The sequence below is a fragment of the Cebus imitator genome, unplaced genomic scaffold (assembly GCF_001604975.1).
Source record: "Cebus imitator isolate Cc_AM_T3 unplaced genomic scaffold, Cebus_imitator-1.0 Scaffold228, whole genome shotgun sequence".
Lineage (NCBI taxonomy): Eukaryota > Metazoa > Chordata > Mammalia > Primates > Cebidae > Cebus > Cebus imitator.
The window spans coordinates 673,021-685,237 of record NW_016107543.1 but is presented as its reverse complement, the minus strand read 5'-3'; the positions used below and the strand labels follow the sequence as shown (position 1 = coordinate 685,237).

The 12,217-nt window shown below is 53.4% G+C and overlaps 1 protein-coding gene across 6 annotated transcripts in view; it reads left to right on the top strand.

The window, feature by feature from the left end:
- Positions 1–11,214, top strand: part of NFE2L1 (nuclear factor, erythroid 2 like 1) — a 13,249-nt gene extending 2,035 nt beyond the window's left edge. For 3 of the 6 annotated variants that reach the window (XM_017497020.2, XM_017497019.2, XM_037727342.1), the window contains exons 2-6: positions 446–1,463; positions 6,149–6,361; positions 6,786–6,875; positions 7,099–7,257; positions 8,051–11,214. In XM_017497020.2, coding sequence (XP_017352509.1) covers positions 954–1,463; positions 6,149–6,361; positions 6,786–6,875; positions 7,099–7,257; positions 8,051–9,391 — 2,313 coding nt within the window. In that variant the 5' untranslated portion in view covers positions 446–953 and the 3' untranslated portion in view covers positions 9,392–11,214. Of the gene's footprint in view, positions 1–445; positions 1,464–4,480; positions 4,989–6,148; positions 6,362–6,785; positions 6,876–7,098; positions 7,258–8,050 lie in introns of those variants that run through there. The other 3 variants (XM_037727343.1, XM_017497021.2, XM_037727344.1) reach the window with 3 other exon arrangements.
- The last annotated feature ends 1,003 nt before the right edge of the window (positions 11,215–12,217 follow it).

Sequence of the window (12,217 nt, the reverse complement as noted above, 5' to 3'; positions counted from 1 at the left end):
TAGTCCTTTCTTCCTTTAAAAGTGGCCTTTAGACCGGGCACAGTGGCTGACACCTGTAATCCCGGCACTTTGGGAGGCCACTGTGGGCAGATCACCTGAAGTCAGGAGTTTGAGATCATCCTGCCCAACATGGTGAAACCCTGTCTCTACAAAAAATACAAAAATTGGCTGGGCATAGTGGCGGACGCCTGTAATCTTAGCTACTTGGGAGGCTGAGGCAGGAGAACCACTTGAACCCGGAAGGTCGTGGTTGCAGTGAGTGGAGATTATGACACCCCTGTACTCCAGCCTGGGCAAAGCGTGAGACTGTCTCAAAAAAAAAAAAAAAAAAGTGAAAGTGGCCTTTGAATGTGTTTTCTGCCTTCTACTGTGAAGATTTCCTACCCTGATCATGATGTGAAAAGTATGGAATCTTACCCTGTTGCTTTTGTGATTCCTATTTCAGGTTTCTCTGGAAACCCCCCTGGTAAGTGTGGAGGAGGCGGGACACTCTGATCCAAGACAAAAGGCCTGTAGCTCCAGCCAAAGAAAATAAACATTAAGAGGGAGAAGGAAAAAAAATCCATCAGCTGTTCCTGAGAACAGCCTGCAGTGGACTCTACGAGAGGACAACTAATGTGAGTGAGGAAGTGACTGTATGTGGACTGTGGAGACAGTAAGTCACGTGAGCCGTGAGGGCCTGGACTGGGTTAGGAACAGTTGCACTTTCAGAGGTGAGGTGTCGAGAAGGGAAAAGTGAATGTTGTCTGGAGTGTGGCCTTGGCCTTGGCTCCACAGGGTGTGCTTTCCTCTGGGGCCATCAGGGAGCTCAGCCCTTGTGTTCTGCCAGGGTAGGGTACGGGGTTTGGCACCGAGCAGGGTAACCTGCTGGCTGAAGCGGCAGAGCAGTGGCCTTGATTAATCCTTTGGAATATTTAAAAACCAAAAAGCATAAACATTCTGGTCCTTCAGCAATGCTTTCTCTGAAGAAATACTTAACGGAAGGACTTCTCCAGTTCACCATTCTGCTAAGTTTGATTGGGGTACGGGTGGACGTGGATACTTACCTGACCTCACAGCTTCCCCCACTCCGGGAGATCATCCTGGGGCCCAGTTCTGCCTATACTCAGACCCAGTTCCACAACCTGAGGAATACTTTGGATGGCTATGGTATCCACCCCAAGAGCATAGACCTGGACAATTACTTCACTGCCCGGCGGCTCCTCAGTCAGGTGAGGGCCCTGGACAGGTTCCAGGTGCCAACCACTGAGGTAAATGCCTGGCTGGTTCACCGAGACCCAGAGGGGTCTGTCTCTGGCAGTCAGCCCAACTCAGGCCTCGCTCTCGAGAGTTCCAGTGGCCTCCAAGATGTGACAGGCCCAGACAACGGGGTTCGAGAAAGCGAAACGGAACAGGGATTCGGTGAAGATTTGGAGGATTTGGGGGCTGTAGCCCCTCCAGTCAGTGGAGACTTAACCAAAGAGGTTAGTGGACCTGTGGTGGGTGGTGGGGCCTGGGATTTGGGGGTGGGGGTGGGCTGGTCCCGAAGGATTGTGGTCACAACCCTGAGCCCTGTAAAGAGCCAGACAGGTTCCAGTGGGGCCTCAGGTGCTGTTCTTGTGTAGGGATGGGCTGAACTGTCTGACATTAGGACTGGGGGCTGGGAGCATTTTCCTGTGTTGAACCATTGACCTAACTAAATGTACTGTCATGGCAGTGGGGGAGGTTCCTACACATGCCAGGGTGTTTACTGCTTGGATTTCAGCATGACTGCTTGAGGCCTGGGGTGGGGGAGGAGTCATGTTGTGATGGGCTTTTATGCAGTGTACATCTGTTGCTAAGACACAAATACTTTATGGACTGTTGCCTTTTACCTCCCCCCACATCAGAACACAGACATACCCTGAAGTTCTCCTTCGTGGTCAGGCCTCTTGTATTGTGTGATAATTCAGACCTCCTGGGCCTGAGCCAAGGGGTAGATTTAAATAGCTATTCTTGGCCAGGAGAGGGCCAAGGCTTCCATTCTTTGCTAAAGGCCCACTGCAGGGAGTAGGGAAAAGAAGGCTGGGAGCTAGAAGAGAACTGCCTTCTGCTGCCCAAGTCAACTTGCTTTGAGCTGTCAGAAGAGATCCTTAGCTCTTGTCACATGCCTGACATACTGTTCTGGGGAGAAAGTGATGCCATTCTTTGCCTTTTAAAATGCAAGTGGCTCCCGGTGCCTCTGCCCCACCATGATAAGATTGCTTTGAGTTGTGGGTTTGTATGGCTCTGGTTTGCCACCCAGCCTTAAGGAGCTGCGGAAAAGGCCTACTGCACTCCTCTGGCCATTAGGGAAGGAAAAGGCCTGATTGGGTTTTTGGAGGTGGCTATGTGGAGGAATGTAAAATGTTTTACAGATGCTGCAGAAATTGGCTCCTCTGCCTGCCAGGTCAGACCATGTTTTCCCTCCTTCCCTGCTTTGGAGACTTTTCTTGAGTTCAGTTCTCTGATTGTTAGTGACTGTCAAAGAGTATGGCTTGTTCTAGGCCAGTGGTGATTTTGTCCCCAAGGGTGCAGGTGCCAGTATGGTGAAACAGTTTTGGTTGTCACAACTTTGGGTCGGGGTGCACTGGGACCTGGTGGGTAGAGGCCAAGGATGCTGCTTAACATCCTAAATGGCACAGGACACCTCCAAACAACAGATTTGTCTGACCCCAGGTGTCAGTAGTATAGGGACTGAGACACTGCTCTGTGTTCAAATGGCTCATACTGGACCTGCTTTGAGAGGGACTAGGATTATCTGAGCACAGGAGCCAGGAACATTTCTTACCTTTCAGGGCCTCTTATTTTAGCTTCTTACAGGACCTCTTGGAACTTCACCTTTCTTCTGCTTGCCCTTTCCCCTTCGTTCAAGTGGGCTCCAGTCTTGGCACAGTGTTCTAAAGTGTGCTTCCCTGTCTCTGCTTCATACTCCTGCCCCAGTGTAGCTCCCCCAGGGGTGGGTGGAACTGAGTTTGCTCTTGGAAACCCTGCAGGGGTAGCTCCATATCAGTTCCTTTTGGGATGGGAATGGGATGGGATGTTTTGGACATAATTGGGTGGGTTGGGGCAGGATGGGATGGGACTTTGATGCTCCCTTCCTCTGTTTCTTGGCCTTGGTGAAGGTCGTGCTTTTCCTTATCTCAGGCCTTTAGGACTCCCTTTGGGATGTGGGGTGGGTCAGCATTAGGGGCCCAGGCTGGGTATGGGGGAAGGGAGGATTATTATGTGTCTAGAACAACATTTCCTCAGCAACTCAGGGATAAAAATACCCAGGTCCAGAGCATGTGACAGGCACTGCTGGAATCGGTATTATCCCTGGGGTGGTAGTGCTCTCCTGCTGCCAGGCCTGTTCTATGGACAGCCATAGCCTAGGCCCTTGTCAGGGATAGGATTCCCCTTGAGATTGGCTTTCTGCCCAGAGCAGGGGGGTGGCCTGTTTACAACTCTTTTCAGGCTAGGAGCAGACTGACCAGAGAGAACATACTGTCTCTTTGACCTGACCTTAGGCTCCAGGGGAGCAGCAGTGGGGAGGGAGCTAAATTTCCCCTTGAGACACCAATCCAGGGAGTCTGAATTGTGATACTGAGTCTGTATTGTGATACTGAGTCTGTGAGGGGCTGCTTTCCTGCTTGGATGAGATGTAGGCAGGGAATGTTCTTGAACAAAGCTGGGGTAAAAGGGGAATGGAGACATTTGTGGCCAGGAGAATGTTGAGCACCTGTCTCTCTAAGTGTAGGGCTTCCGGGTTGTGTCTCCCCTCCTCTTGCTTAGGGCTAGGCCTGACCAGCACTGTGACATTGCTGCATTTGGGAAAAATGGCCTTCCTTTTTCCCTAGTCTTGCCTATTTTGGGGTGACAAAACTTATGGTGGGCCTGTGTGCCCTGGGTTCCTGCCCAGCCTGGCCCCTGAATCCCTGGCCTTGAGAACTGGCCACTGCCTTCCTTAGGAATGGGAAAACTCCTTCCACTTCCAGCAAAGAATTTAGATTCCCAGAGAATCTGGGGAGGAGTGTCTGCCCAGTCCTGAGTGGGCTGGATGAGCAAGCTGCGACAGGAGGGAGGAGAGTGGCACCCCTTCCCCCAGGGCTCTCACTGCGCCACCCCAGCTGACTGACTGGGCTGGGTGGGGCTGCCCGCCCCTGGGCGCATCTCCTCAAGGAGACGGAGGCGGCCCAGGGATGGGCTGGTTCTTTGCGGCAGCTTCTCCAGCTGCCCTGATGCAGCGATTGGTTCCCGTCTGCAGCTAGGTAACAGGCGGTGGGAGGGGATTGGCTCCTTCCACATCTCCAGCGGAGACTTGGGGGAGGAGATTGGCTCTCTGCGCAGCCTAGGTAACGACAGTGGGAGGGGATTGGCTCTTTCCGCAGCCCAGCTGCTGACCTGGGGGAGGGGATTGGCTCTCTGCAGCCTCAGCAGTGACCTGCGGGGTGGGAGGGGGAGGGGATTGGCTCCTTGCTGCAGCCTAGGTAACAAGTTTGGGGGGCGTGGGGAGGGGGAGAGGGAGGAGCGGGAGGATAGGCCCAGGAGGGAGCTTGCTTTCCTCTGCACCTTGAGCACGGAGCATGGGGTGGGAGTCCCATCTCACTGCAGCCTCTGCGGTGAGCTCAGGGTGGGGGCAGCTGGGCGCCTGAGTGGAACTGGGGTTCTGAGGTGGGAGGGGGCTGCTCAAGGATGGAGGAAGGGGGCTGGGCTGGGCCGCCCAGGCAGCATCACGGGCGGGGCACCCTCCTCAGGCCCCTCGGAGCTAGCAAGGGGCCACCCTTCCAGCCTGGTGTGCTCCCTGAAAGCCAAGAGCTCCTTGCAGCCCCCTGTCCGGCTTCCCGGCACCGGCTGCCCTGGGGCTCATCTCGCAGACCATGACCCGCCTGGACCGCAGCTCTCACAGTGGTGGGGGCCATGCCAAAGGCAGCCGGCCCCTTAACTCTTTGCTGGCTTGTCACCGGGTGGCCCAGCCCCCCTCTGCTCCTGGGTCCAGGGCTTCTGTTCAGGTTGGTGTATGTGGGGAGACTAAAGGGAATATTACATCTGGGAGGTCTTAGGGTCAGGGAGGGTTAATGGGAGAGGGATACCGGCTTAGAGGTAGGGAGGAGGTGGGTCTGATCTAAGGAAATTGCTTTCTGGAAAGTGTGTGTCTGCATTTTATCACCTGGATGGAAGGCAACACTTTAGGGTTTCTTCAGGCTTGTGGGGAGGGCACGACTACAGGGGGGTGCCATATATAGGAAGCCCAAATAGCTCTATTTATTGGGGTTCTATGCTGTTGGCAGTGGGGGTGGCAGTTGCTGCAGCAACTGTTCACAAGCCACCAGGGCAGAATGGGAGGGGGGCATTTTGGTGGCCAAGGTGGCAGTTGTAGCTGAGCAGTGATGGGGGTTATGTCCTTGAGTAGGTTGACTGATGGGGAGTTGGTGAGTCCTGGGGTGTGGTGAGGAAGGGAGTGAGAGCCCTGCTGTAAGGGGACACAGGCTGGCCTGGGCAGGGGTGGGATGCCCCGCTAGGGATCATCTGAGAGTGGGAATTCTGGTAGGGATGAATCTTGAGGTGAGCCTGGGGTTGAGGAGTTGTGGGTATCAGCCTTACTCTTGCTGCCAGCTGGGGAATGGGGAATAGCTGTAGGAAGGGCTGGAGACAGCATGGCGTTGTCATTGGTTGCATCAGGTGGTTGGAAATGCAGGGATTTTCCTCTCCAGCCTACCCCACCCCTTTATGCAAATGAAATGGCACCACAAGGCTGATGCAAGCCTGGCCACGGCTAAGCAGTTCTGCATGACAATTTGCTCTTGCTTGCCATGGCCAGCTTCCACCAAACCACATTTTAAGGGAACTGACTCCCAAAGTGAGAGGTGTCTCCTGATGTTCCCCTTCTTTATGTAGGGGTGAGGCGTCCCTGCCTTTTGGCCGGCGTGTCTTGGTCCACAATGCAATCATTCTCACCTTGATGATGATAGTCATGCTAATGGTTTTGCTAGTGGCTTTGTGTGGTGAGGGGATAGTGTCTGGAAGTAGATGAGTGAGCACTTGCTGGTGCAGAGGGACCAGGGGGTAAAGGCAGGACTAGCTGGGGTGACACTCGGAGGGACCTCTGAGGTGCAGGACAAGGAAAGGACCCAGGTTTCTGAGAGCTAAAGTCATGTGATCTGTCTTTCAGGACATAGATCTGATTGACATCCTTTGGCGACAGGATATTGATTTGGGGGCTGGGCGTGAGGTTTTTGACTATAGTCAACGCCAGAAGGAGCAGGATGTGGAGAAGGAGCTGCGAGATGGAGGCGAGCAGGACACCTGGGCAGGCGAGGGCGCGGAAGCTCTGGCACGGAACCTGCTAGTGGATGGAGAGACTGGGGAGAGCTTCCCTGCACAGGTACCATCACCTCCGCTCACTGGGCTCTCTTCTTGTTTCTTCTCCCCTGACAAAAACCAGGCTGGAGTTCTTCCAGAAACTTCCCTTAGAGAAGACAGTTTGTGTGTGGGGTGGACCTGAATTTCTGTTTTGGGTTGGGTCTATCAGTCCCATTAGCTGAGTCTTGGAGAGGAGTGGAAGGCAGCAGACGCAGAAGGGCCGGGCCTTGGCAACAGACAACTCAAGGGAGGCAGAGCATCTAGCATCTTCCTGATTGCTTCAGGCCTCTTTCACTCTCCCTTCTGTTGTTGGGAGTTTGGGATTGGGGACCAGCCATTAGCCTGGGAATGGGAGGGGGACTGCAGGCCTTCACCCATTCTGAGAAAGAAGCTTGAGCCTTAGGCAGCTAAGACCCCAGTCAGACTTACAGTTCCTGTTGCCACAGGTGCCTAGTGGGGAGGACCAGACGGCCCTGTCCCTGGAAGAGTGCCTTAGGCTGCTGGAAGCCACCTGCCCCTTTGGGGAGAATGCTGAGGTGAGCAGGACTCCAGTGAGAGCCCACTAAGTGAGCAGGGCAGCCTGTACCTGGTGTGTCCCTTCATGGCTGAGGGGCCAGCTCTTGGTTCTGGCCTTGTCCTGGCTGCTGGGGGTAAATGCAGAGGAAAGAAGAACAGAAACAGACTCCAGGTGGTAGTCTCTGGGAGGAAGGCACAAGGTCTTTCTTTCCCCCTGGTTAAAGTCTCTATGTTTTGCCTTAGTTTCCAGCAGACATATCCAGCATAACAGAAGCAGTGCCTAGTGAGAGTGAGCCCCCAGATCTTCAAAACAACCTCTTGTCTCCTCTCCTGACTGGGACAGAGTCACCATTTGATTTGGAACAGCAGTGGCAAGATCTCATGTCCATCATGGAAATGCAGGTAGGATTGTCGAACGGCACAAACCTATTGGATTTTGCACAGGGTGTCTTAGCACTCAGTTGCTTTTCCATCTCTGCGGAAAGAGAGTAATACTGTCTCTGATCCATAGGAAAGTGGGGACACTGAGAGGAAACCTGTCCAGGTGTGTCCTTGTGGCAATGGGAGGTGGAGACAGGTAGGGTTTGGGTTAAATAAACCCTCAGGACTCAGCCTTCCAAATCAGGGCCTGCCTCTTGGGTGTGCCTTCTTCCTTTCCTTCAGGCAAATAGGCACTTTGCTGAGTACTTCCAAGGTTCTGCATTAATAATAGCTGACACTCACATGGTGCTTTACAGCCATTGTTCTCTCACTTGGCCCTCACAATCATCTAGTCAGCCTTTACTATTTCAAAGGTGAGGAAATTGAAGCTCAGAGAGGTTAAATGATGTGCCCATGGTCACACAGCAAGTGGTACAACTAGGTTTTCTGACGTAAGTCTGGGTGTTCTTTTCACTGTGTTGATTTTGCAGTAACAAGGTAGTGTTTTCTTCCTCTCCCTCCAAGGTGGGGTGAGTCTAGCCAAAAATGAGGAAAAGCTGGTCAGTCCTACATTAGGGTCAAACCTACGTGGAAGAACCCATCTCTACCAGGCCTGGTGGATGAAGCTCGGTCAGGAGCTGACACTGTGGGCTTTGGTTTCTAGTCTTTTGCCTTTACACCCAGCAGTTGTGCTTCTGTTGGGTGCCTGCAGTGTGTGAGCCCCAGGGGAGGGAGTCAGTTCCTAGTGAACAGTGGTGCTCTTCTCCCCTCCCAGGCCATGGAAGTGAACACATCAGCAAGTGAAATCCTGTACAATGCCCCTTCTGGAGATCCACTGAGCACCAACTACAGCCTTGCCCCCAACACTCCCATCAATCAGAATGTCAGCCTGCATCAGGCGTCCCTGGGGGGCTGCAGCCAGGACTTCTTACTCTTCAGCCCCGAGGTGGAAAGCCTGCCTGTGGCCAGTAGCTCCACGCTGCTCCCATTGGTCCCCAGCAATTCCACCAGCCTCAACTCCACCTTCGGCTCCACCAACCTAACAGGGCTCTTCTTTCCACCCCAGCTCAATGGCACAGCCAATGACACAGCAGGCCCAGAGCTGCCTGACCCACTGGGGGGTCTCTTAGATGAAGCCATGTTGGATGAGATTAGCCTAATGGACCTGGCCATTGAAGAAGGCTTTAACCCTGTGCAGGCCTCCCAGCTGGAGGAGGAATTTGACTCTGACTCAGGCCTCTCCTTAGACTCCAGCCATAGCCCTTCTTCCCTAAGCAGCTCTGAAGGCAGTTCTTCCTCCTCTTCCTCTTCCTCTTCTTCCTCTGCTTCTTCCTCTGCGTCTTCCTCTTTTTCTGAGGAAGGGGCGGTTGGCTACAGCTCTGACTCTGAGACCCTGGATCTGGAAGAGGCCGAGGGTGCTGTGGGCTACCAGCCTGAGTATTCCAAGTTCTGCCGCATGAGCTACCAGGATCCGGCTCAGCTCTCCTGCCTGCCCTACCTGGAGCACGTGGGCCACAACCACACATACAACATGGCACCCAGTGCCCTGGACTCAGCCGACCTGCCACCACCCAGTGCCCTCAAGAAAGGCAGCAAGGAGAAGCAGGCTGACTTCCTGGACAAGCAGATGAGCCGGGATGAGCACCGAGCCCGAGCCATGAAGATTCCTTTCACCAATGACAAAATCATCAACCTGCCTGTGGAGGAGTTCAATGAGCTGCTGTCCAAATACCAGCTGAGCGAAGCCCAGCTGAGCCTCATCCGAGACATCCGGCGCCGGGGCAAGAACAAGATGGCGGCACAGAACTGCCGCAAGCGCAAGCTAGACACCATCTTGAATCTGGAGCGTGATGTGGAGGACCTGCAACGCGACAAAGCCCGGCTGCTGCGGGAGAAAGTGGAGTTCCTGCGCTCCCTGCGGCAGATGAAGCAGAAGGTCCAGAGCCTGTACCAGGAGGTGTTTGGGCGGCTGCGGGATGAGAATGGGCGGCCCTACTCACCTAGTCAGTATGCGCTCCAGTACGCTGGGGACGGCAGTGTCCTCCTCATCCCCCGCACGATGGCCGACCAGCAGGCCCGGCGGCAGGAGAGGAAGCCAAAGGACAGGAGAAAGTGAGCCTGGGGAGGAAGGGGGTTTGATGCCCACCAAGACCGAAACTGGAGAAGGGCTGGGCCTGGACCTGGACCTGGACCTACAGCTACAGCGGGAACTTTAATGCCTTCTTATCCAATATATCTTCTCAGATGGGATGACTGCGGGTCAGTGTACAGGAAGAGGCGGGCGCAGGCACTGGCTGGCTCAGCTCCATTTGGGTGGAGTGGAAGTAGCCAGACCATTTGGACAGACAGGGTCCTCACCCTACCACTTTCCTGTGAGGCAAGGGTGGTGGTGGAGTTGCTGGAGGTAGAGGAGCTGTGTGGAGCAAAGGCCGACAAAGGGGAAGGAATGGACCTGTGAGAGGAAGGGAAGGTGGCAGAAAGTTTCATTCCAGGACAGAGGCAAAGAGAAGGAAACCCCAAAAATCAAAGTGGGAAGAAAATCAGAGGGAAGATTAAGGTTGGCTCTGGCCAGGATTCCAGGCAGCACGTTTGAGTGACTCTGGTGGGCCTAGGTCGCTGGTGATAAACCCCATTTCACCCCAGGGGGGTTACACAGACACAGGGTGGGGGTGGGGAGGGGCGATGTTAACTCTTTCTGCTCCTTGCACTTTGGCATCCCTGAAGGGGAGGCTCTTGGGTATCATCGGCTGGAATGTTTCGATCGAATGGAGCCACTGGGCCCCAACACTGGCTTGGAGATTTAGGGTTGAAGAGTGAACAGGAAAGGGTCATGTGGCCCCATGTTGCAGCAGCCCCAATGTCACGCATGTCATTCACTGCCCTTGCCACTCCATCTCCCTCCATACTCTAGCCACCCCTGAGCTGAGGCTCCCACTGTCTCCATCAGAGCCTGCATGTGAATGCCATCCTCCTTGGGTCTGGTGTTTGTGTTCCCCACCCCTCACCAGCTGCCTTAGCTCTTCTGTAGCTGGGGTAGGGTGCTGGCAGTGCTCTGGGAACTGTGCCTGCAGCCTTCCTCTTGGGGGACTGCTATGAGGCAGGGGAATGATGGAGGATTTAGTGCAGCAGCCTCCAGGCAGGATTCAGCACAACAATGGGGAGTGACCCTTCCCTAGGGCCTCTGCCTACCAACAACTGGGCTTGTCACTGGGGAAACACAGAAAATTACACAACCCAGCAACAACAAAAAACTAGTCTTAGAATTTCTTGGCGCTTTGATTTTTTTAGGGCTTGTGCCCTGTTTCACTTATAGGGTCTAGAATGCTTGTGTTGAGTAAAAAGGAGATGCCCCAATATTCAAAGCTGCTAAATGTTCTCTTTGCCATAAAGACTCCGTGTAACTGTGTGAACACTTGGGATCTTTCTCCTCTGTCCCGAGGTCGTCTTTCTTTTTTGGGTTTCTAGAAGATGATTGAGAAGTGCATGTGACGGGCTGAGAGCACTCCCTACACCAAACACACAAGCTGTCAGCCACAGGCCGCTTCTCCGCAGCCCCAGCTTAGCACAGGCTCCTGGAGGGCTGCCTGGGGGAGGCAGACATGGGAGTGCCAAGGTGGCCAGATGATTCCAGGACCACAATGTCTTTAACTGTTTGCCACTGCTTCCCCCACCCCTGCCTGGCTCTGGAGTACTACTGTCTGCCCCAGACAAGCAGGAGTGAAATGGGGGTAAGGGGAGGAGAGCACTGATTCCCAGTTAGGGGGTTCATAACTGAGCAGTAGGGATAGAAGGTGTGAACCTAGGAGTGCTATAAATTATTTTCCTTGTAGATTTTATTTTTAATTTATCTCTTGTGACCTGCCAGGGAGAGGGGAGAGAGAAAGAGATGCTGTTGAGCACATGACAAAATAAAATAAAATAAAATGGATGATTCATTCTCAAGTGCAATTTTTTCCCCACTTTGAATTTAAATTGAGAATAAGGGAAATAGACTTCTGTGGGGAGGACTGGCCATTGTGTGGCCAAAGCAGAGCTCACATGGGAAGATGGGTGGAGAATTGGGGAGGTTGACAATGAGGAACTTTAAAGGGCAAGTCTTAAATACTGTATTAAAGTTTCAGGGCAGGCATTATGCAGTGTGTACTTCATAGGGTTAGTCAGCTCAAACCTCTCAGGAAGGATCCGGAGTTCCTTTGGTCTCAAACAGCTAGGCTACGTGGAGGTGTCACCTAACCCAGCTCCTTACCTGTCCACCGGCTACAAACTGTACATTAAACTCAATTGTGCTGTTATTTCTCTAGTGGCCTCACCTGCCAAAGAGGTGCAGAGCATCGGAGTATAGTCATGATGAAAACCTGAGAAACCCATGGCAGCGACTAACATGTGACAAGCACTACTGTGTAACCAGCAGCAGGACCACTAAAGAGAAGCAGGAAGCCAGGGTTTAGAACCCTGGAAAACCTCCCCTGCTGAGGGAGCTAGAATCTGTTTTCCCTCAGAATGCTCAACTACTCAGCCTATGAAGAGCTGTAATGCTTTAAGGTCTCTGCATGGATGCTGGAACTTCCAAATGCCCATGTTAGGGCAGGTGTTTAGTAGATGCTGGAGAAATGAACACTCACTCAGCAGTTTTTTTATTGGCATGGTCTCGCTCTGTCTCCCAGCCTGGAGTGCAGTGACATGATCTCAGTTCATTGCAACTTCCACCTTTGGGGCTCAAGCTGTCCTCCCACCTCAGCCTCCCAACTAGCTGGGACTACGAGTGCATGCCACCACGCCTGGCTAATTTTTGTGGCGACAAGGTTTCACTATGTTGCCCACACTGGTCTCAAACTCCTAGGGTCAAGTGATCTGCCTGCCTCAGTCTCCCAAAGTGCTAGGATTATAGGCATGAGCCATTGCTACTGGCCTCTTCTGTGAGATTATTGGACAGGGTGTAGGA